The 25,239-nt window shown below is 36.5% G+C and overlaps 1 protein-coding gene across 2 annotated transcripts in view; it reads left to right on the top strand.

The window, feature by feature from the left end:
• Positions 1–25,239, top strand: part of CDH18 (cadherin 18) — a 343,866-nt gene that overhangs the window by 312,177 nt on the left and 6,450 nt on the right. Inside the window, exons 13-15 of one of the 2 annotated variants that reach the window (XM_040587697.1) lie at positions 1,316–1,433; positions 14,275–14,526; positions 16,079–24,959. In XM_040587697.1, coding sequence (XP_040443631.1) covers positions 1,316–1,433; positions 14,275–14,526; positions 16,079–16,569 — 861 coding nt within the window. In that variant the 3' untranslated portion in view covers positions 16,570–24,959. Of the gene's footprint in view, positions 1–1,315; positions 1,434–14,274; positions 14,527–16,078; positions 24,960–25,239 lie in introns of those variants that run through there. The other variant, XM_040587698.1, reaches the window with a different exon arrangement.

Genomic DNA, 25,239 nt, shown 5'->3' with positions numbered 1-25,239 from the left:
TGGCATTTGTTTTAATAACAGATATAACACCTTTCCAAAATCCATTAGAGAACAAGTAGCTTTTGCAGAACTCTTTCACCCATATTGCCATGACTGATAAACTACGTGATTATAAATGTTTCAGGTTTATCTTACTCTGCTTCGGTTCAGCAAAAAAGTATTACAACAGATTTTTAAAATATTCTCTGCAATTATTCATCAGTATTGTTAATTCTCTCAGGTGTGTATAGTCAATATAAAGTTCTGTATTGTATAAAGACAATGGAACAAGCACTGTACTCTATTGGCTTTAAAATGTATTTGTTTTGCCTCTTTTATGTGAATGGAGGTAGAGAACTGTGTGCTGTCTTTTAAAACAGACCAAACAACTTGAGCCCACACTGTTTATGCTTAAGTTTCAGTCCAGACAGACTGCAGCTCAACACTGCACAGAAAAATTCTCATGAAAAAAGCACTTTCCCTCTGCCTTTTGCGTTTCCCTCAGGATATCTATCAGCTCTGTGCAGCAGTCTGTGTGGGCTTCACTGCCTATATCACAAGAACGACTTTTTATGAAATTCTACTATAGCACTTGAGCTTCCAGACCCAGCATGAAAATGAAAGCAGAGGTAGAATTATTGCTTGGTCACACATTCCAAAAGCTTAGCTCAGTTTTAGTAGAAAGTAAATTTTAAAAACCACTAGGGCTTTTGAATGCAAAGGTCCCACCTTTCGAAATTCCTCTGCTGTACATGGTTGCTACACCTAATTCTGTTCCTTTTGACCAAACAAAACTAAACCCAGGAGTGGCTGCTGTTCTTCCTCTTCTGTTCTGCAGCTATTTAAAACTGATTCATAGCAGGAGTTTTAAACAGAGAGCTGGTATTATACACCTTCCACTTTTGGTTAAACGTTTATTTTTGCTAACCGATACTGAAGTGTATCCAATTATCAGGATGGCAAGCAGGTGATGCTCCTCATAGACCATCCTGGTTCAGGCTGAATTGTCGCTCTGTAGAAACAGATATGTAGGTGAAACTGTAATTGTGAAAGCCACCAGGATGCCACACAGATGGTGAAAATCTCCGTACCAAGTCCTGACCATACCAGAATGTCAGAAAGTATAGATGCTTTAGATGCTTCTACCAGGCTCTGAAGTGTGGTTGCGAAAGTGTTCCATGCTAGAGAAGTCAGGGTAATGGCCCAGTCATTGGTCGAATTTAGCAGCAGTCAAGTAGAAAATTGAAATAAGCCAAGTTTGAACATCCTGCTGAGGTCAGGCACTATTTGGGTCAACTTCAAATTTCAACACATTCACTGTTAATTTTTATTTCAGGTAATTCAGACTATCACTGCAACTGACAAAGATAACTCTGCAAATGGGGCAAGATTCCATTTTTCCCTTGATGAAGGGCTTTCTTTGAATCCCAACTTTACTCTAAGGGACAATGAAGGTAAATCAAACTCACAAAACTCAAAGAAATGGGTCTCTGTTTCATCTGGGATGTCTCTTCGAACAGTACTATTTCCATACGTTCCTCAGAAGAAGGGGAAAAGTATCTGTCACCATAGAACAGGCTTATATCAAGGACGTGGTGTATAACATATATTGCAAACTATGAGTAATCAGATACTGCATTTTATTTTTATATTGCATTTTATTTCAGAATGTATACTTCATACATTCAGGAATGTTTTTAAAAAGTGGATTCATGAAAAAAGATGTTGGCAATTTGATCTATTTCTAGGTGAATAGCACTGAGTGGGTAGTGTCAAGGTTGTTGCCAGTTATTGCTTAAAGGAGAAAGTAAGAATTTAAGGGGCATAAAAAAAGTTGAATTTCATGCTTACTTTTACAGACATGATACCAAGAGCATCATTGCTTCCTGGATGATAGTCTATCATTTCATGCCCTTCCTAATAAAGTGTGCATAAAAAATACTATCAGAAATTCATAGCAGATAGGCCCAGAAGGAAAAGGGCCTTTAGAGTCACCCAGCCAAGTGGTTTTGAACATTTCTTGAATCAAAGAACCACCCAGCCTTTCAAAAAAAAAAAAAACAAAACAGATCAGCCTTACTCTTCGTTGAGTATTGTTTCATGGTTTCCATTTTGCAGCCTGATGAAAATGAGAGTAAACTTTTTACTGCTTATCTGTAGCTTTTCGCCTGACCTTTTGTGTGTGTCTGTGTTGTGGTTTTGTTTGTGTGCATGTGTGGAAGTGCCAGGGCTCGGCTTTATTTTACAGTTGTTTTTTTGCACTAGTGCCGTGGAAAGCATTCTGAATTCTTACAGATCACTACTCATCTGTAATGGCTGAAAAGCATTAACTCCATCGTTGGTACATATGGTACATACAGGGTTAAGTAAAGTATTCTTCACAAATATTTTTTATCTGTTTATAAAACCTTTCAGGGAAGGTGACTGCATAATCTTCCTAAAGAATCTGTTCCAATGTTTAACTAACAGCAGAAGAAAAAATCAAGTCATGCTATTTATTCAGACTAGATTCATGGCCTTCATATTCTGGTTCCAAAAGTGATGAGTCCAATATGTATCAAAATTTAACGTATTAACATATTAAAAATATTCTTTAAGTGATGACTCCAGCACTTTCCCAGATTACTATATCAATTCCATTCAGATCATGATGGAGTGTTATAGCAAAAGCCAGAGGATTTTTCCTGAAATAAAGGAAGTGTACTGTTGTGTATTTTTGTATTTGCGTCTAAGAGTAAGATAAACTCATGGAGTACTGGGCAGTGGTCTCATGCGGGAGACCATGGCCACATTCATCTCAATAGAAGAAACTTACATCAAGACATGCTTTTGAATAATTTTTATTAAAATCGTGGTTCATGATGAAGTAGATATTTTATGGTTTTGAACATGTTTTAATTGGGATCTATACTATATGTGTTTATAACAAGTGGAAAATTTAGTTTTATAATTTAAGGACTGCATGTCAGCATAAGTTATCTACTTACACAGCTTTATAGGAGGGTGAGAACTTTTCATAACTCTCTTATGTGGCAGTGTCACACTTTGGATATAAGTATGCAGCAGTAAATGCTTGCTGCTTTCTTATTACCCCCCTGAGAGCAGTGAGCAGTGACTTTACCACCAACAGCAGAAGACAGTGTTTGGACTATCCTGAGTTGGATTTGGCAGCAGAAGGTAGGGGAAGGAACTGGGAAAGGTGTCCTTTTAAGGTAGAGGCCTGTTGTGCATTAAGTTTTTATTTCACCTAAGGAGATAAAAAAATTAAGTATGCATTTCCAGTAGCATCTTGCATAAAACTTCTACACATACAGAGACTTCAGAAACACAGCTTCAAATTTGCCCATGCAATTAATACAAGTTTAACTCAAATCATAACAAGAAATTTATCTTAAAAAGCAAAGCATTGTCACTGTTTTGCTCAACACATGACTGTTTGATTGTACTGTTTAAACACAGCCCTTTGTTGGGAACTTTCCTTTGTGATACCATCTATATGTAAAATATCAATGGGACACTTATAAAGTGCATTCACAATATCCAGTTCTCTAGCATTTACAACTTTTATCATTATCATCTATTTCTATTCAGAGATGGAATTTCTGTTAATTTTTGTTCTAGAAAATATCTGAGAGATGGTGGTCAGAAGAGGCTTTTCTTATGTCTGTGACAAGTTTGCACTTTTGAAAACTCATGGGTTTGACCGTTAGCTGTTAAAATAATCAGAATGCCCTTAACACAAGACAGCCACTATTTTTACCTTTGAATTTAATAATTCTGTGAAGGCTGGTATTCTTGGAGGGTTACAGTTATTTGTTATGTTATGTTTCTTTAAAGAAAAAAAAAATACAGCAGTTACCTTAAGAGAGTTTTCAATAATGTTTTGCAGAATGATAAAAATCTTGATGTCATGTTGAAAGTGGTAGTCAGTGGTAGCTGTATCTGTCACTGCAAAGCTAAATTTCTCTTGCAGTCATTTTTGTATCTAGTCATCCTCTCCCTTTATTTCTTCAGGAAAATGGATTAATTTCACAAAAATCTCAGTAGGTATTTTCTTCCCTTGTTTTCATAACTGAGAACAACAGAATTCTGCTCTTTGAGCCCAAATACACTGTTAGGTGAATGTTCCCTTACTCCATGATCATCAATAGAGCGACAAGATCAAAAGACTCTACAACAGTGAATTGGGTCTTTAAATATTAACATTTATATCTATGCACTTTGACTGAAATCTAGAGAACTTGCAGAAGATTCTGTAATTTGTCCATACCTACCTGTATAGACTGCAGCAATACACAATCTCAGCATGTGTATGATTCAGGTTAATAAAATTCTATATCTTCAGCAGAGGAAATGGCTATTAAAGCATCAGTCCAGATAGTTGATCATATGACAAGTGAAACTTTTTATCTCCTGGGCCTCAGCTTGTGCTTTTATTCAGTAACAATCCACAATGTTAAAGCTCCAGCCTTTGAATGTGTACCCTCATAATGCAGAGCTTAAAACCCTCAGGGAAATGTAGGTCAGGAGACAGCCACCGGGCTATATGAAATACACAGTCCAGCAGAACCTGCTGCTTGGATCACCCTCTGTATTCTGCTGGTATTTACATTTTTTCATTTAAAAAACAAAAACAGAAAAAAAACAGACTATGATACTTTTTTTCCTACTGACTAGATTCTTAAGCTACAGTAGATTATTGTTATTTGAGGTCTTCTTGTATATGACAAAGTACTATTCAGAGGGACTAAATACTTAAAGAGTATGAACAAGAAAGAGCACAGCCAACAAAATGATGCACTATCTGTACACATGTAAGCAAGACGGAAGAGCTGCAATAGAATTTCTTTGCTATACAAGGAAGACACGTTAAGTTGTAATAATTTCCTGCAATTTTAGAAAGCAAACCCAGGGAAAAAGCCTTTTTGTTTGGGAATTTTACTTATGAAGGCTTTTCATTGAAAACAGGGCTGTTTGCAATTTATTCTATCCAGAAGAATGTTGCAATTTCTATTAAAACCTGAGAAGCCAAACACTTTTTTTTTTATCTGGAGATTCTCTTATGTTGCATTTCACATGCTAAGTAACTCAGCTCATTGTTATCTATGTTCTTCTTACTTTGTTTTTTAGGATGTTATCATAGAAAATTTTTTAATGCTTTTTTCACTTTTGTGAAATATCTCAAATTTACATTTTTTTGTCTAATCAGAAATATGTTCTTTTGGATGTTTTATTAAAAACTTGCCAGGGCAATATGAAACTAAAACCACCTTCTGTTGGGGAATCAGAGGAAAAATGAAAGAACTTCTTCCCAATAGAGCTGCCTCTGAGTACTGCGTTTTTAAAATTAGACATTTTTATCCTGAAAGAATCATAATAGTTTTCCAGATCCTTAAAGAATCAATATATTTGTCAAAATTTGTTAGCTTGATGAAAATGCATGTGAGTATATGTCATTGTTATGATATCCCCAACCGTTTATATATAGATACACATATTTGCATAGGCTATTTCTCTGTGAGTTTAAAAAATTCATTGCCTCTTTCTGCCTGTTTAGTTCCCTATTAAAGACCTCTTTCAGATGTTACACAGCAATTTTCAGGGACCTGGCAAAAGACTGAACCCTTAGAGAATAGTGCACGTAGGTGCAGGAGAACATTTATGAATTGTATGCACTGTAAAGCACTGTTTTTCCACTGGTATTTTTTGTCACACGATGTACAGTATACCGTGGATGCTCCATTGGGTATTGTAAATTTCCTGGACCGTAAGTATTTGTGCAGAGACTGTGCACATTCACTCAACAGCCCCAATACGATTTGTACATTCTCGAACTGTAATAAATTGAGACTGTCAACTTGTAAAAGTAGACAGAGTTTACCTTACTTGCAAGGAAGAACAACTCCCTAGAGAACGCTTAGCATTTTTTCTCCTCTCCTTTTATTTCTTCAGGACAGAGGTTTCATTTCACAAAAATATTTGCAGTTTTATTTTTTCCCTCTGCTCGCTTTTCTCAAAGATCTGGCCCTTTGAAAATTACCCATTGATGGAGAATGTTGTGGAGTTGGAACAAAGGTAGGACATTTTTCTGATACTATCCTTTTGGATATTCCTTTTTCTTAATGTTAAGCCACAAGATACTTTAATACCCACAGAAGTAGAGACCTAGTTTACTGTAAAATCTGGAGCACAATTAGTTCAATGGCATCTGTATAAAATGAAATTTGTAATGTATTCATCCACCCATGCCTGTGATGCAAATTAACGTTTTTCTTGTGTCACAGATCAAAAATGTGTAAAACCAAAATCAATTTTACTTGGCATTGCTGTTATTTAGGAAGAGACCAAAATCCAGAGAGTATTTCACCCAGCATGAATTCCCTTGCAGAAGTTTCTGTTTAACTGTCTTCCCTGACATGTGCAAAATTCTCTCAAACCATATTGCAGAAGACATCTGTAGCAGACCAGACTTCTGGGCTTTAAAGTTGCAAATAAACATACCAGATCGTGACAACGTCTAAGTTCCTTTAGAGTGTCTGGTGGTGTCAAAAAAAGATCACGTTGAAACCCCCTGGTTTGCAGCCCAACATGAGCAGGAAACAGCTACATATTTTCGTGCCTTCATTTACATCAGAGTGGCATCCTGGCTCTGTTATGTAGTATTGCAAGTTACTACTGCCCTTCCATGAAATTTCATCCTGTAAAGACTACAAGTTGTAAGTTGGGAAAAATGGTATCTGAGAAAGTGCAAAGTTAGCATTATGCATGGTGACTGTAAGTACAGTCCATAGAAATGCTGTTACTCTAAACGGGTTGAATGCCTGAGCAGGTTTTATCACATAATCAGCGTATGAAGAAAAAAAAGGAATTGTACCATGAGTACAAAGGATATGAAACCGTGACTAGCTACCATAGAGGGAGGCATTTTTCTTCCTCAGACCTCTGCGTCATCTTATGATCATTTTTTCATTGGAGAAAGTTCTATCATTTAAAAAAGATTGATCTGATAGTTAAGTTACAGCATAGCGTATAGGTTCTTCATGCATTTCTTTTCAGTGCTGTTAGCTGCTGGTGTTTTACAAACAAGTGCATAAGCAAATAACTGTGTTTCAGACCAAAAAGTCTTCTATGTTGCTTTTAATTTTTGCTACTCACTGAACTAGAAATTGGCAAGAGCTTTTTGCCCGTTGGCAATAGCTTTGAAATTAGCACAAAAGAAAATAATTTACAAGAGTTATCGGTAAAGAAATTAAACAGATATGCCTATCAATATAGTGCCACATAAACAAATAAACTGGTCTGACTTTAGAAGTATAAGAAATGCAAATCATTCCAGTGTACTTTCATTGGGTTTAGTTAGTTATGACTTCTCAGAAAATTTATAGAAGTTGAACTGCTGATATGAGCAGAGCTGAAAATTAAGACCTCTTGAGCTATAAAAAGGTTTTTACTCTATTTTTTGCTTCCATTTCTCTTGTGTCTACCTGTAATGCATAAAATGTCAAAGGAATTCTCAAATTGTGAATAATAAATGAGTATCCTCCAGAGTGCTCCGGTAGTCACCTTCCATGGTGTTTTCATTGTATCTCAGCTGTCTTGATTTTCCTGTGCCCTCTTTTGTTACAAAGCTATGTAAAAAAGGCAGAGATGACAGAAAGAGGAATGTGATAAAGCCTTGTATAAAGCGTGCAGTCTGGCTTAATAAACTACATCTTAGGAGTGTGAAGAGCTGCTGTGTTAGAGCTGTGCAGAATTTCCCATGTGTAACCTCAAATTCACTTGAGATGAATCTGAAGTTCTAATTGCCGTATTTGCAAAGCACAGCCCAAATATGAGAAAGTTTAGATCATGAAATGGGGCAATGTGTGCCACAAGGAACTGGATAAATTTTCTTTCCCTATGCTGGAGCTGTTAATTTCCCTTAGCAGTCAGCCCTTTCATCTCCAGCGAGTCCTAGTTCTTATCTTATTTCTCAGAGGTGAAGTTTACAGTTTAAATATTTTGAGATAAAAAGGCCTTGCCTTCCAGGTCTAGAAGAGTCAGATTTGTTGTTTTCATCATCCTAGTGCTACTGCTGCTGTCCTATACACTTGTCTTCCCTGTCTATCTGCTGTATCTGTTTTCAGGTATCAAAGGAGTTTCTCAATCCATGACCCCTGTCCTCCCTTTCAATCTAGTTTTATTGCTGTAACTTTCCCACCTCCTCAATAAACGCTTTCGTACATCGTCAGCATCAGTCTTCGTACTTGACTGCCTGTAGCTTTTAGAGTTTCTGGGATTTTTTGGTTTCATACTAAGGTCCTTCTCTTAAAAGTTCCGCCTTTTTAGCTTCTCTCTCAATGGGTCCTCCAATAGTTTTTGATAAGGAATGTAAACAATAAAAACATGGAGGCTTAGAACATCAGAACAGCTGTGAGGATGCAGTTAGTACTGTATATTGGCTAAATTTTTGTTACCCATTTTGTTGAACCTTTACATACATTTATCCTCAAGAATAGAGCTCTGACTAGAACATTAGAGACATGATTTCTGTATTATGCCGATGTCATTAGCTTTGATCATCTTCCACAATCCTTGATTCTCAGTGATCTTTGGAAAATCACTTCTTAGACACAGTTTCCTTCTCTGTTAAAATGTTAGAGATCTAAGTTGTAAAATATTACAACTTAATTAAAAAGAGTAGTACTTGAGGGCTGAGTTACTTTCCAGTGACTGACTTATATGTACACACAGGCATACACAAAGAGTTACTGTATCTGACTCTAATAGTGAAAGTAATAGTGAGAATTAAAACCTCTGATGCTATTGGGAACTAAAAAATTCCATGTCAGTGTCTTGAAAGAATTATGGTCATACTTTTTATTTTCATTCAAATTTCTGAAATTGCATTGAAGGAAAAGCTTTACTTTTTTTTTTTTTTTGAGAATGCTTATAATTGCGTATGTTGTTAGAGAATCTCCTGCTATGTGTCATGTAACACCTGTTTCTACAGAAATCTATTTACTACTCAAGAGAATACAACCAACATAAATTCACCGTGGCAAATTTTTGAAATTAAAAATTTGAATCTGGCTTCTTCTTTGCCTAAAATTATGCCTTATACTAATATTTAGTTTTATGATGTTAAAGATATAAGAAAAACAATTTAATGTTAAATAAACAAATACAATACTAAAATAAAAAAAATGCCTGTTTTTTTGAATCTGTATTTATTTTGTGTGGTATAAAAATGTCAGTTCGTTGTTTGGCAAGACCTTCCACCCCAGAGAAGTGTGGTTTAATTATAGCTCTTCTGGTTTATTTTTTTTTTTTTTTACTGGAACATTTGAATTATTTAGTTTGTCCGTGTTGTCATTTTGGTATTTTCTTTGTATTTTTCTCACAGTGTTTATTCATCATCCTTACAATTTTTCCCCCATCTGTCCACAGTTAGCCTTATAGCAGACATGCTCACATGTCAATGCTCTTTCCTTTACATCTTCACCAGTAGTCTGTGCTTAAATCATTTCATTACTGCTAGGTTACTGCTCAGGAATCCTCAGTTTGTCTTCATTATATTTGGTCTCTGATGCTTTTCTTTTCAGCCAGCATTTTCATCGCTGCTTCTGTAGCTGTATGGTGATACTGGATCCTTCACTCTTTTTTAGGTTTATGCCAGAGAATGAAAGGAAGAAGTTACTCATTCCTGCTCAGATTTGAATACTGGGTCTTCTTTGGGTATAAGCCCAGGAAGATTCACGTGGACAAAGTTTTGTAGGATTTTCTTACTTACATGAACAAAGTACCCGAACTGAAGAGTTTGGGGCTTCTAGACACTAACAGAAAATAGAGTATTAAGCAGAAGTGAAAGACTGTTCTGATTATTAGTAATAACACTTCATGTCACCTTTTGAATTTAGCAGTATAAGATCTGTGATGTTTTTCCTTTGGGATGGGAGACATGAGAGTTTTTAATACTAATGCTTTGCTCATGGAGATAGTGTTACTACCAACAGGGAATTACATTTCAAGCTGAGTTCTTCAACATATCCTTCGGTTTTTAAGGTATTATTTCTGGATAACTTTGTTGTGTGATTGTCATCATCTCATTTGTTGTAACTTGAAATATAATTCTCCTTAAAACTGTCACTTCTTCGAAATTGCTTTCTCTTTCTGTGCCAAAAAGTGCATACGGGCAGTGTTGTACTTCTCTAATGACTTCAATGGGATTTTTAGTTGACCACACAGACTTGTTTATTGTGGCAGTATTGTTGCTGAGAAAAAAGAACAGCAATCCACAAAGTAAAACAGGACTATGACTGTTCTCTTGCAATGAAGCTCAATAACCCAGGCTGTGTACGTTACATAGCACTTGGCCTTGTACCTCCTCTGGACCCTGTGTAGTACCCAATGGAGCTCAGCTTTTATTATAATTTTTTTTTTTCTCTTCTGAATTTATGAAATAATATTGAAGTTGTATTGCAACCCAAAAGAGCAGGGTTAGCATGTCACAAAAGGAAGTTATGGGCTGTAGAGTGTGTAGCGCACAAGGTCGTTTAGGGACGTTAAAGGATCTATCTACAGGCTGTTCGAATGATGTTGAAGCACTGTGTAAAATAGAGGGAGACAAACCTGGTGCACTCTTGTCCATACTGCCTGCTGGGAAGGGTCTTGGTGTATGTCGTTAACTCTGACTGCGGTTGAGTGTTACGTGAGAGAGTCCTAGTTGGCTCAGACCAACAAAATACCAAGGAGAGTGCTAAACTTCAGCAGTGTGAACAGTTGGTGTTCCAGGGGTCATGCTTGCTCCCCAGCCTTGTTTTGTTTAACAACCTGCAACTGCAGAAGATAAAAAGAGAAATTGTTAAAGAGCCCTGCTAATAATCTGTAATAAGTTGCATTTCAAGGAAGGAAAGCAATCACACACTGGATTCTGAACAGCTAGAAAGTCAGTGGAGTTTTTCATGCATATGGAGGAAGTGATGATGAAGCTTGTTTCCTAATGTAGAAAGGCAGAAGCAGCAGACATCACCTCACATATATATACTGCAAACATTAACTCCTTTTTATGGAAAATACGTATTCATTTGAAATTCCATACTAATAACAGATATGTGAGGGTTTTTTCTGCTTTTGGGCTGTATCTAGAGCTCAATCTGCCATTGCTTTGGCAGCAGACAGGCAGACCAGCAGGTTATTTTGTATTCTATGGTGGTTTCCCTATTTGAAACACTGAAGATTTTATCTGTGTCTTCCAGCAATATTAGGGAAGTTGAGAGTGACAGTCTAGCACAAAGAAATGGGCAAGATATTGTTAAAAAAAGCAAGCAAAAGATTTTTATGTGACATTGTGTAGCAGAAAGATAAAACAGCTGCTTACTTTGCCCCCTGATTATACCAATTATGTATTCAAAAATTAAAAGACTTGCAGGCAATCTACATCTGTTTAATCTGTACCTCTGTAATCCATGTTCCATAAGATTATTTGCTTGTTATAGGAGTATTTTGAAATAGATCACTGAGCTATTGTTCGTGTACTACATTTAATTAAAAGTGGAAGGCCAGACATGTATTAAAGAGCAAGCTGGTCCAAATTTTTAAAACAAGACTTGGAGTTTTCTGGGTTTTTTTAGAATTTTTTTAATTTTAGAATTAGACTGGCAGAACCTAGTAGGGCTTCCATGGGTGGGCATATTCTGTAATTATGGTCGTAAGGCCACTGCTCACTCTGCTTTAGGGGAGAGTTTTCTTTCTACGATAAAAGCAATCTGAATTTCAGTGATTATCAAGCTTGATTTCTTCAGTGAATTGACTCAATTCTGTCACAGAACACTTTGTTCCCTAGTCTAATTGCAGAAAATGTGGAAATAATTGATTTCTTAACAATAAGATAATGAAAAAAAGCAGCATTAATGAGAATACTACAGTATGTTTTTATAAGGTTTCACAAGCCCAGAATAAGCAATACTATGAGAACAGCTAAAGTTCTGCAGTTTTTGTAAAAATGGTAGAAATATTTGTGCATGTCATATTCTATAGGTATATAGGAATTATTTCCAGAACCCTACACCAAAGGAAAATACTGGTTTACTGGACATCTTTTAATCAGCTCTGTGTTCGGGTTCTTCTGCAGGTTATTGAAAACACTTTTTTTTGTGTGTGTGTGTGTGTGTCTGTGTCTGTGTGTCTGTGTCTGTGTGTGTGATAGCTTTGTAAGGAAAACAGTATATTTTGCCATAGGTATTTTATAATCTCTATGGAAATATAATTTCCACAGTGTAATGATCTTACTCTGTGTAGATTTTTTCAGATGAAAGAATTATATGTTCATCTCAATACAGTTCCAAAAAGTGTCTGTAAACGGAATTAATATAAAAGGCTTTATATATTATATAAAAGGCTGGTGTCATGCCTCTAAAGAGGAAGTTGGCATGAATCTTGGGGTTCAGTCATAAAAAGTATACCTTGACATGAACAAGTGGAAGAGAACTTCAAGGCCTGCTGAGAATAAATAGATAAATAAATACATAAATAGAAGTAATATTTTGCACCCCCTGCAAGCAAGAAAAAAACTTAATGAGTTTATAAAAAACAGCATGCTAGACATTTCCAAGAATATAAGTTAGGGGAGTGGAGAATAAAAGCTAATGAACTTCCGTGCAGTGGAACCTGATGTTCTTGGCTCAGCAGCAAGGGTATCACTTCCCACCTCATACGGATTTCTTGTGTGAAACCTGTTGCTAAATATATTACGTTATGATATTATGCTGATACGGGGCTATACCACCAGTTTTTCTCAGTATCACTGTCAGATGATACGCAAAAGCAAAATGTTGAGAGAAGTGAGTTAAAATGAATTTTAAAATTTGGCACAGAGCTTGATAGAAGTTGTGGCGTGAAGAGTAGTCACCTAGTAAACAGTATCCAGTTTAAACAAAACCCACTCCTCCATTCAAATATGCAAGTTATCAGTCCTGTGGGCTAAAATATGCCACACTATCTGTGTTGTTGCACTAGATTTTCACAAAGTGCCACAGACATAATTTTTTCCATAGATTATGATAAATCCATTTAATGCTGTACCTACAGTGGTAAGGAAATAGAAGAAATGTTCTGGTTTGTAAAAGGAAGAGAAACCCAGCAGATGTAATTCTGCATTTACCATCCCTGTGGTGTTTGCTAAAAAACTCCAGACCCACAACCCCACAATTTAACTGTGTAGCTGTTCATCATGGACAAGCATTACAGGTACATTTCTTCCAATGTGTCTTCCATTCCTCAGTCCCCATCTCTCTCTTTCTCCACAACTGCTCATGTCTGATTTCTCACTGTCACAATTTTTGATTAATCTCTAGGCTCTTATTCAGAGGTCAGTACTGTTAAAGTGGTGGCAACAGACTGGACTTAAATTTTAGACATATGAAAATAAGATTTAACTATACATTATTGTAGCATTTCTTCCCACGGACTCTCTTTATGCCCCTTGAATTCTTGGACTTAAAGGAATACAGGTGGCAGCTTACTATTCTAATTAGTGTCTATAAATGCTCTTGCAATTTGTGTGTAATAACATTACAATTCTCATTGACTGTAATATATGCCATATGAACCTGTGGGTAACATTATGGTGACAACATCTTACATCACTGTCTCCCCTTTGCTTACTTATCTTTAACCTCTACCAGTTCAGAACATGTAATATCTGCTTTTTTCCTCTTTCCTTCCCTTCCTCCATCCCCCTTCCCTGCCCTTGCCCTTCTTCCTCACCTCTCCACAGCATGAGTCTTTGGCCACTGTCCTTTCCGATGTTTTTTGAAAGCTCACTTGATCTATAAAGCCTATCAGAAACAGTAAACCAGGAAAGTTTAACTTTTACTAAAGACTTTTTAAAATTCTTCTAAGAATCAAGGGGATGTTATTAAATTATATGTTGTGGATTAATTATACAGATATCCTCAGAATTCCAGGTATTCACATTTACAAGGGTCCATATTCTACCAACAGCATAACATGGGATTAAAACACTTGCAAACTGGGCCTAAAATGTTTGCCAACGTTCATTTTGACTCTAAGAAAAGTACATGAGCTTAAATAATCCTATTTATATAATACTAATTACTTTCTCCTGCCTCTTCTTTTTCCTCATTGGCCACATATGCTTCCTGACAAATTTTAATTCTAGATTGTGCATTTTTACAGATTAGGACTGCCTAGTTTTAAGATGCCCTATGCTTCTACTCAACAGGAAACGTACGGTCCATAACATTATTTGGTTTTTTCTTCATTAAAATGATATTCTGGTTTTGATATTTGTAGATAATACAGCCAGTATCCTGACAAGACGAAGGAGATACAGTCGAACCACTCAAGATATCTATTACCTCCCAGTGTTGATTTCTGATGGTGGAGTGCCCCCTCTCAGCAGCAGCAGTACTCTCACAATCAGGGTTTGTGTGTGTGAAAGAGATGGAAGAGTAAGAACTTGCCATGCTGAAGCTTTCCTCTCCTCAGCTGGCTTGAGCACAGGAGCTTTAATTGCAATCCTGCTCTGTGTCATCATTCTTCTTGGTAAGCCACTTTTATTATTAAGTAATGCTGTCCTTCCACTGGCTTTCTGAATGTGACAGGGCAGAAATTTTTAATACGACCTGTTTCTGAACCAGAGGCTGGCTGGTAGTAGTAGGTAATTAGAAGTATATAGCTGTGATTACAGGGAAGAGGTTTAGATAAAATTAATAGGAAAAATGCCTTTAAAGTACATTTGTGAATATTTAGAATCCACTAGGAACACTGGAAATTTTTTCAGAGGTTATCAAATAATTAGCACTGCAGGTCTTTTTTCTGTAATTTGGAACGATCTCAAAAAGCCACTGGCTCTAATTCCATGTCTTAAAACAGTGTGAAAAAATGATAGAAAATAGATGAGGAAAGCTTTTTTTTTAAAATGCATTACACTGTAAGAAGCACCATTAGCACTGTACAAAAGCCATTTCTTAATTACCTTTGTGGGATAAGCCGGTAGGAATGCACACCATAATCCACAGGGGCAAGGGACATATGAGACTATAAGATGACTCCATTAGATAAATGCCATTGCAAGTGCATTTTCTCTTGAGTTCTTTTTCATTTTTTTGCCCAGGCCAGTTTGAGTGTTACCCATTAGTTAATATACTTTCTGTTTTTTTCTGGCAGAGGCATAACTTGCTGGGTACATATCTCTGTACTACTCGTGTTTTCTGCATTCTTACAGAGATGTCAAGAAATAATGGGAATTACAGCGTGACCCACATTGGAAAATTTGAGGATATTTTTTTCCCAAAGGCTCTACGTTCTCTAAGGACTACTTTCCTTACAGCTTATGTCAGAACTTCCTTGTCAGAAAGCTCTTTTAAAATTTATAGCACCGCATTTAGTTTTATAGTCTTATATTTTATCATACAAGTTTGACTATTCCTAAAATAAAAAATAAACCTTTTATATTTCAGTTCAGTGTATATGCTAAATACTGGTTTTAATGAAGCCTGAAAGCCCTTAACAACGCTTTTGAAAAATGTCAGCTCTAGTTACCAATTTCTCCTTTAACTGAAAAAATGTTGTCCCCTTTTACGTCCTTTATGAGACCCCTAATGATCCAACTAGTGGATTCCATTATTGGCTCAAGAAACCCCAGCAATATCCACAAAGAAAATACACTGTAGAAGAGTGCTCTTTACTGACCCTTTGGGAGACCAGGCTGTATCAGAAGTTCGTAGTTGCAGTACAGCATTATTAATTTTCCCCTTAGTTGTGTGGTCTCAGCCTGTTGCACTTTGGCATGTTGCTGTGCATGGATTTCATGGGTTCTTTCCAGGCATACAGTAATTATGTTCAGGTGACACATTACAAAACAAAGGCATTGCTCACTTAGGAATATAAGTACGCTCTTTTCCAGATTGGATAAGTTCGGTGACCCTTTGTTACAGACATGTGCCTGATGTAAATGGTTCCAAATACCAATATTAGCCTGAAAGTATTACACCTCTGTATTTGTGACTTAGTGCCTGCTTTTTCTTCAGTGTGTATCTACTTACATCAGATGTAAACTTTAAACCTACTCTAATATCTGCAGTTTTCTCTTTAGCAATTGTGGTCCTTTTCATCACCCTAAGACGCAGCAAGAAGGAGCCTCTGATCATTTCAGAAGAAGATGTTCGGGAAAATGTTGTGACATATGATGATGAGGGTGGTGGAGAAGAAGACACAGAAGCATTTGACATCACAGCACTGCGGAATCCATCAGCTGCTGAGGAGCTAAAATACCGGAGGGATATTCGACCTGAAGTGAAGCCTGTGCCCAGGCATCATCCCTCCTCGAGTCTTGACAGTATAGATGTTCAGGAGTTCATTAAACAAAGACTGGCAGAGGCTGATCTGGACCCCAGCGTGCCCCCGTATGACTCCTTACAGACATATGCCTATGAGGGTCATAGATCAGAAGCTGGATCTATCAGCTCTCTGGATTCAGCCACAACACACTCTGACCAGGATTACAATTACCTTGGAGACTGGGGACCTGAGTTCAAGAAGCTGGCTGAACTCTATGGGGAAATAGAATCAGAAAGAACAACTTAGTTGTAATTCCCGGAACAGAGAAGTCCCTAAACAACTGGAGATAAAATGACAGCAACGATAACAAAAAATGAATACAGTACTTGGAACTGAGCAAGTTGTATGCAGTTACTGTAGAACAAGTGCCCTTTTCGTATGTGAAACTGGGTTCTCCAATTGGAAGAAGGTCAAATTTTGAAAAATACAGAAAAAAAGAAGCTATTGTCCCTTGTGTATATTTTTTAATTGCTCAATGAAGTCTGTGGTACCGTATCTGTAACAATACCTGAAGTAAAGCCAAGCAATGACATTTTTATTGCAATATGCTTACCATCTCCAAGCTACAGTAAATTTATGGTCATGCCTGTTTAGGAAGATAGCTAACGGGGGAGCAATTCTCTTGCAGGTGGTTGTGATTTTGCATTTCTAGCTACGCTCTAGGCCTTGTGATCCCAATGTGAGGTAGCCAGTGGAGTTTACTACCAGTGTGAGAAGCGCTAACAGTCTGTTTGCTTTACAGAAGGGATCAGCCAATACTGTCCTCTTAAATAAACGGTCCTGTGATGATTTAATCTTATTGAATAATCAGGTTGCCTTGAGATGGTGTCATTTCATTATGCCCTTCATAATCTTTTCATCCATAACCAGCTAACAGAGGGGAGGCATCATTAGCTGTTAGCTCAAACATGGCTCTAGACTATAACACCAGACCTGCTCTGTTACTGCGTGCTAGAGGAACTGCTGTTTCCAGTGTTGTGTTTTTTGGTTTTGTCTTTTCACGGGAACATCATTCATTTAAATGGAATGGGTCCAACGTACTCTTTATGCAGCAAAGCAGATGAAGCATAGGCTCTTTCAATAAAAACAACAATGGCAGCACCATTAAACTATACAGTTGTTTGGTTCACTGTGCTTCACTTACGTCAGTAGATGAAGCTTTTCAAGACTTTTTCTGGTCTGAGTCCAGAAGCTACAACAGTCAGTTTAAAACAGAGTTCTTAATCATAATGTCTTTCTATTCCCTGTGTAACTAAAAGCAAAATAGAACTACTAGTAAGATACTGGGACAGCAAAAAATAAAACAAAGAGAATAAGATGATGATGCTTTTTTTCATTTAAGTTCAATCTAGTGGTATTTAATTTTCCCTAGAGTAATTTCCAGCTAAGAGCAAGCTTTTTTCTCCCTATTTGAAGCATCATGGGAGCTTGGGAACATTATAAGTCAGTGGAGTAAGAAAAAAAATAAAAGTGTGTCATTATTGTGGTTCCTATGGATTAAGTAAATTGCTTTCTTATGTTAGTAACTTTTTAGCATTGCAGAACTGCTAAACAGTTCTGCCTAGCACTTCAGGCTGTTTAAGACCTAATCCAGCAAATTCTTAGGTTTTCCTCTGTTTTGTTTGAAACTTTAACCTTTTGTTTGTCTTTCTTGTGATAGTACTATGAGAGGACCAGGAGCTCATAATCAAAAAATATCCCAAGAAAGGTTATGACCTATAAGGCTCACCATCTATGGCAGTCTTCTGCTTCTAAGAAAATTGAAGCCTCACTTAGGAAAGTGGACTTCTTGCAGTATGCATCTTAGGGGGAACTGTGCAGAGCAGAAGCTGTGTACTGTATTTCCAGTACCTGGGCTGGTGTGGACAGTGATACAGATCTGTACACTCCACTGGATTCCTTCCTATACATTTTAGGTGCCACTTACCTTCAGCTTAGTAGAGAAGGGTCTGTATTTATTGCTGACCTACTGTAGGCCACACAGGTGAACCAGAAGCCTTCCCTTCTTTACTCTGTGGTTGAGTAGGTCCTAGATGTGACTGAAATTTCTGATCATTTATACTTTCAGGATTTTTAATTTTTTTTTTTTTTTTTTTTTTTTTTTTAATGAACTCTGTCCTGAGATGCTTTTGGTTTAAACAGCCTTCTGGAGAAACTAGCAAGTAGCTTTGTAAGAAACTTTTCAAACTCTAAAAAGTATTAGTTGCACTATAGTTTCAGAATTTGTTTTTACTATACTGTTTTGTTTGCAACTTGAAAATGGTAATGTTTCCCTTTTTGTCAACATCTGAACCCACAAGGCAATTTAGAGAGGAAAATAACCCAGACCCTAAAATGTCCTGCTGATGGTTTAAAAGTAGTTTAATAATCTGTGTTCAGATTTATTTAAGTATTTATTTATTTTATTTTCACCAAATACAAAATCTTCTAGAAATGCATTTATGGAGGCATTCTCATTGTAGACTAAAGTTAAACAGATACATTAATGTAGTGTTATACTCAAGCTGATAATGGTTTAGTATTGTATTTTTGGGGGGTAGAATTAGGATATGTTTCAGTTTTGTCCCAAATGAAGCAACTACTAGTGCAGGATTTTATAAGGAGAAATTTTCTTTTGATTTAGAATGCTCTCGCTTTATGCCAACATGTGAATCTTTATATTGTATGAATAGAGTGCTAAGAAGAAAATCTTTCAGCATTAGTAGTACCATGGGCCATAATACTTTGTACCACATCTGCATGAAAACTGCATTCATTGTTGTATTGTAATTTTGAGAGCCAGGTATTAGTTTTCTTTATGTCTCTTCCCTCTGGCCCTACACCGAAGCAGGGAAAATGAGTTGTGTTTTGTGCTTTAAGCAGTGTTCCCACCATTGTTTTATTTTTATTTGCATCATAGAACATCCAGGCTTAAAGCCAACAGAAGTGCAGTGATGTAAGCAAATAACCACTCCTTATGCTCACGACCTTTTTAAGTTAATGAGAGAAGGAGGTCATATCTCAGAGAAACAAGAATCTCCTTTTCACCATTCCTGGTGCCCTTTCCTGCTGTACAGCACGCGCATCATAACCACAGCCCCAGGAATTCTGAATCCTTTAAAACTCTGCAGGGTTATTGAGACGCTGCTTCAGTGATACTGCGGTGTGTACTGTTTGGTATGTCCTATCCACAGTGATCACCAAATGTGCTTTTCTATCATGATACGTCTGCATGCTTGCTATGCTTACTGTTTTTTACTCAAATACACATCACAGTGCCGTGTTGTTTGCATGACAAATAGCAGAATATTAAATCTTCAGGGCCATAGAAAAAGGCCTCACGGTGCAGAAAGAACAGGTTTACAGATTTCTTTTCCTGATCCCACAAATTTTTCCTTTGGTCCTTTGTATCCTAGAAACAAATGTAAGCTGTATTTGAGAATTTCTACATCAACATTGATTAAACTAGAAGAAAAATAACACTGTATGCCATGGAGGGCATGATCATTTTATAGCATTGCTGATTTAAACAAAGTATACATTCAGTGAAAGTATGGTGGGAAATTCTTTCCTAGTTTATAGTTACATTTGATTGTATAGACTTTGCTTAAAGCTTTCATGGATCTTTTGTGTACTCATATTCCCAAATATTTTCCTCTTAGCCTAAATGCCGCTTAACAACGAAATGCTGAAAACTGCCAGTTTTACTTACACTGGAAGATACAGAGTACAGTTAAATGGCACATACACATAAAGTGGTGCTTAAGGGCTTTCTGATTTACCATTTTATTTCTGCAACAACTATCCAACTAATTGTACATTTACACCAAATTAATTAGTTGCATTCTTCAAACAAACCCTCTTTCTTGTAATGGTGAGGGCACTCAGTACGCTGTAATCTTGACACATCATCTGGGAAAATTGCCTGTATTTTAAAATGTGAAAATATGTTGTCAACTTAACACCAGTCAAAAACTTCAATTAATACACTTCAAAGACAAGAAAGAGCTTGAATTCAACTGGCATTAGATTAAGACTCATATATTGAAAACAAATTAATTTGGTTATCAGTCTTACCATTTATTACATACACATAGAAGACTGTAAAAGTTGAAAGTAATTTCACTCTGTTATGCACTTTATTTTTGCATTCTTCTTAGAAAACCAAAATAATTGTAAACAATTTTTATTTTGAATTCTGAAGCAGTTGTTTAATTTGTGAATACTGCAAGAAAATGTCTATGTGAAAATATTATCACTGGTATTTAAAAGCAATTACAAAATTTTCTGTGATCTAAGGCTTTGTAAAATCATCCTTTAGAAAACCTAACTATTGGACCAGTCTGGAATTAACCAAACTCATAGACTTACACAAAGGTTAACAAAGGAAATATTCTAAATGCAGAGAAGAATATGAAATTATGCTGCCTAGGGTTACTTTATGGATTATAAAGTTCTGAGACCTTGTACTTGCAGTACATATAAATGGCACAGTGCATTCTAAGGAACATTAGGAGCATATTGGGCCATCCTTATTTTTCCAAAGTCTCCAAAAATACTTATATTTTTTTTAACAAAAGAGTAATGTAAAGTATACCTCCTTATGCAAGTAATTGTTACATTTTGTTTTAATAAACAAAAGGGACAAAATCCTTTATTCGTATTTTTCAAATAAAATATGGTCTTTGCTACGGTGATGGGTTATTGTATTCCTCATCACAGCCAGAATGGGTTATTTTCTCTTCACTCCTGTATGTTATACTCACCAAAGAACTCTGTCCTTTAAGAATCAGATCTGATACAGCAGTATTAATGAGGTCAATGTCAGAAATGGTATGGTAACTAACTACATTTTAACACCTGGTATAGTCACTCAGTTGTGTCACTATTCAAAGACTGTTCTACATTATTATTGCTACAGATGGGTAGGGGGAGAGAGAGACACCAAGAGATACCCTGCAACAGACTGCACTATAACTGCTAAATGGTTCGTTATTTTTACTTGTGGCACCTATTCCACTCCAGCCATCACTCTCCTAAAACTAAGATACATCATTATAGGATGAATACATTATCCACATGAGTGAGTTAGGGAATTGCACATCTATGAATCCAGATTGGTGTTAACAACCGGAGTTGTTATCTGAAGTAGACACAGAATAGAAGGGAAAAAGCAGGCAAGGACATTCACAATGATGAAGCTCAGGCATGCACAGGAATCATTCATAATTTCTCAAAAGAATTGACAGGCTTTACCAACAACTTACATTTTGGAAAATACAGGGATTACGGCTCACAAGGAACTTGTTGCATGCAAAAGCTTCTTTCCCAGACTGACATAAAATTCAAAAATAAAGCTAAGGCTGACAGGAGATGAAAGTGCAATTTTGTTATAGCACCTTACTCGCTCCTCTTTATTGCCTGCAGGCCGGTTTATATTGTGTGCCATCACACTGTGCAATTCCTGTATAAGCCTCGCCACATCCCCAGGAAAAAAAAAAAAATATGGTAAAATAGTATTTACAAGACAAATATTGTCAGTGTGAATCTCAGTGCAAGTTCAGAGGAGGAGCTAGTGGTTTTGTGGGGGAGTTTTTTGTCCTCATATGCAGTGTTTCTTTCTAAAGAACATTTATAAAGATTTTAGATCATCTAAGATTCATTGAAGTTTCTTTTGGTTTGTTGGGGTGTTTTTTTGTTGTTTTTTTTTTGTTTGGTTTGGTTTGGTTTTTTGGTTGGTTGGTTGTTGTTTGGTTTTTACAAAGCTTACTATCTTCGTATATTATTGTTAAATTAAATTTTAGGTTGCTTGAAGTCCATACTACTCCTTCTACGCATGGTAAACATAGCTACAGAGAATCTTCAAAAGCTAGAAAGTTTTGCTTATGTATTTAGTAGACGTTTTCTGTGGGCTTCGCAATTCTGTTTAGCGTTTTTGTGTTGTGTAACTCCTCACAAATACATTAACGCAACTCAACCTTTAATTTAATCAAGAAGGCCCTGAAGAGCCAAGAAACTCCTTCCACACTAGCTGCCTCTAAATTTGGTTTGTTCTGGAAGTACATGCAGTAGAGCATATTATAGCTAGTGGGCGGTTGGTACCAGCAGAAACATTCTCATCCAGCAAGGCAACCTTCAAAGGGGAAAAAGGACAGTGGGATTAGGACTTTTAGAGGATTATAGGGCACACAGAGCTTGAAAGGTGTTAGATTCCTAGCCAGGACTGAACAAAATCTGGGTCCGTGTTGGTTCTTGTCATCATGTATGTTCAATGTCCAAATAGCTAGTGAGCTTGAGGGAAAGCCCAATAAAGGTTCATGTAAATAAATGAACTGTTCAAATATCTGAGCTGCCACATCTTCTGCTAGAGTTGTGGATAGAAATGGATCAGTTTGTCAGCCTTACAGTGTGAACACAATTTTGAGGCATGCTGCCATTCTAATATACACCTTTACCTGACACATTAACTTTTTGGAAACAAATTACATTGCTCTTCACTTTTTTCTGAACATTGTACATTGTTTACTTAAACTCTGAATTAATATCCATGTTCTTTAGAAGTAATGCTTTCCTGTGTCTTCAGAATTGATTTGGAGACAAAGAACCTTTAAGAAAAATTCAGCCCTGCGTTGAAGTGTCATGCAGAGCATATCTAACAACAAACGTCATGATAGGATTTGGGTTGGGCACTAATCAAATACTGGTTGTGTAGAAAAAGTTCACTCATACTAAGCAAACTAATTTTTTGTTATTTTGGTCTTACTGATTTAAAACTGCTGAAAGTGTAAAGGTACATGAAAATATACACCTCCTGATTATGACACGAAGACTATGTTTGGTTTTCTTAAAAAAGAAGTAAAGCTCACAATCTGTACTATTTGCAACACTTTGAACTCACTCTTTTTGTTCAAACCTGTATTTCCTAGTTAGTTTCAATACTTTGTGCTACATAAATTTTCAACTGGGAAATGGATGAGGGATTCAGAGATTAAAATCTTCTTAATCTCTAGCTGCTATAACTATTAAAAAAGACTGAAATTGAAAACTACTGTATTTATGAAAGAAATTGGATTATCAGCTCTGAAAAGCAAGTCACTTGAACATGATGATGCTAATAATAAAATTAACAGTGTTCTTCTTCTTTCTTACTTGTTTTTATCATAAAGCACCAAATTAGAAATTGTGGTGCCATTTCTTCTATTGTATGTCTCTAAAATGTTTCAAACTTGACATATAAACAGAACATCTCTTTGAATGAGGTGTCTGTTAGTTCTGTTTTGTCCATCCCAAGACAGATTTTTTTAAAAAATTGTTTCATACAGAGAATTCTTTTAATGTAGAATGCCAAAGTATCTTTTCAAGCATTAACTAATTTAGTTATATAACCGCAAATACGAGATTTTTCTGAGAGAATGAGATGAAAGGCAAACTAAATCTTAAATCTTGTATGAGGAAAACAAATTTAGATTCTTCAGGCAGATCTGAAACCACCATCCCATAAGCATATTGTATCCTATGTAGTAGCATTATTAAAAAATGAAAATACCCCTCTCTAGCAATCACTTCATATTGTGTCTTGATTTTCCAAATGAATATTTCTTGTGGCTCTGTCATGCTTTTTCCAATAGTATTTTATTGCTTCAGTAAGACTAAATTTTTGTGAGAAATTTTCTTCTAATTTCCTCAGAAAATTAAGAAGTTACTTCTGTTGAATTTGATGGGAAGTCTGTTAGAAGGACTGTTCTCTGACAAAGTCGAGCTTCTCATGAAAATCTGCAAGGACTAATCAATAAGAGTGGTCAAAGCACGTTATCCTGGATGTGGAAGATTGGCTTCAGAGCAGAATGTTAGATGGGAATCTCCCAGTTCAATTATCCCTTTATCATAATCCCACATCACAAATTTAATGGAATTTTTACTGATTTCTTAATCAGTATTTTTCAGTAAAACAGCATTCTTCTTTTCTGCCAAGCTCTGTGGGGCTGAGTGATCCTGAAAACGTGAATTATGTATTGTTCACTTTATATCCCCCTTTATTCTTGCATGTTGTTTTCTTTCTTTTCTACCCCCAATGGCCCCCTCTTTGTGCTGGATGCTTGAAGCACTGTAGTATAATAATTTATCTTAAGAATGTCAGGGGAATCTAGGAATAAAACTTCATCTCCCTGAAAAATGGAAACATTTATCAGTGTTATGTGATGTGAAATGTACTAATCTTCATTTTTTTACTCTGGGGCAAACATTTTAATGGAACATTACATAGCCCAATTCCTTACCTTTTCCCTGTGCATAATAATACAACATTCAAATCGGTTTCTGTGATAATTTAAACAATCTTGGTGTTATTAACCATTTATATTGGGCAAGACCCTAGTGTCCTAGGTCACATAGAAAATGACATTAGTTGTGTAAAGCATTTCTGGCTTAAAAGGCAAGTTTTCTGAATCCAGTGTTCCAAAGCAAAGATTTGTAAGGGAGGGAAGGATTGTAGGAAGCATGAAGAGCAGTGGTAGGACAATAGAGTAGATGATAGCAAGTATCAAAGGGCAGATACAATTACTGGTGAAAAGTAGAGGAATGAAGCTGGGTTAATTAGCATTGGTAATATACAGCTGTGGGCTGGCTTCAGGGGTGGCGGATTGGCCGATGTAGATAAGGTGCAGCTGTGGCTGGTTCTGTTAAGTGGTTGAGAGCCAGTGAAGGGAGAGCAGTGGAGGAAGAAGCAGAGACAAGGGAGAGAACACATGCCCTGGATGAGGTGAGGAGAAGGCAGCAGAGAGACTGTATGAAGAGTGTGTTGGTATGAGATGGTAAAAGATCTTGTTGCAGCTTGATAGTTTGGAGAGTGCTGTGACAATTGGTGCCCTGTGTGAGGCGTTCAGATTATGAGACTAAGTGACAGCAGTGGTGGTTGTGCTGGGAGATGTTTGAAGTTTT

The sequence above is a fragment of the Falco naumanni genome, chromosome 3, assembly GCF_017639655.2.
Source record: "Falco naumanni isolate bFalNau1 chromosome 3, bFalNau1.pat, whole genome shotgun sequence".
Lineage (NCBI taxonomy): Eukaryota > Metazoa > Chordata > Aves > Falconiformes > Falconidae > Falco > Falco naumanni.
Note: the sequence above shows the minus strand (reverse complement) of the source record. Positions and strands in the feature narration are given on the sequence as shown.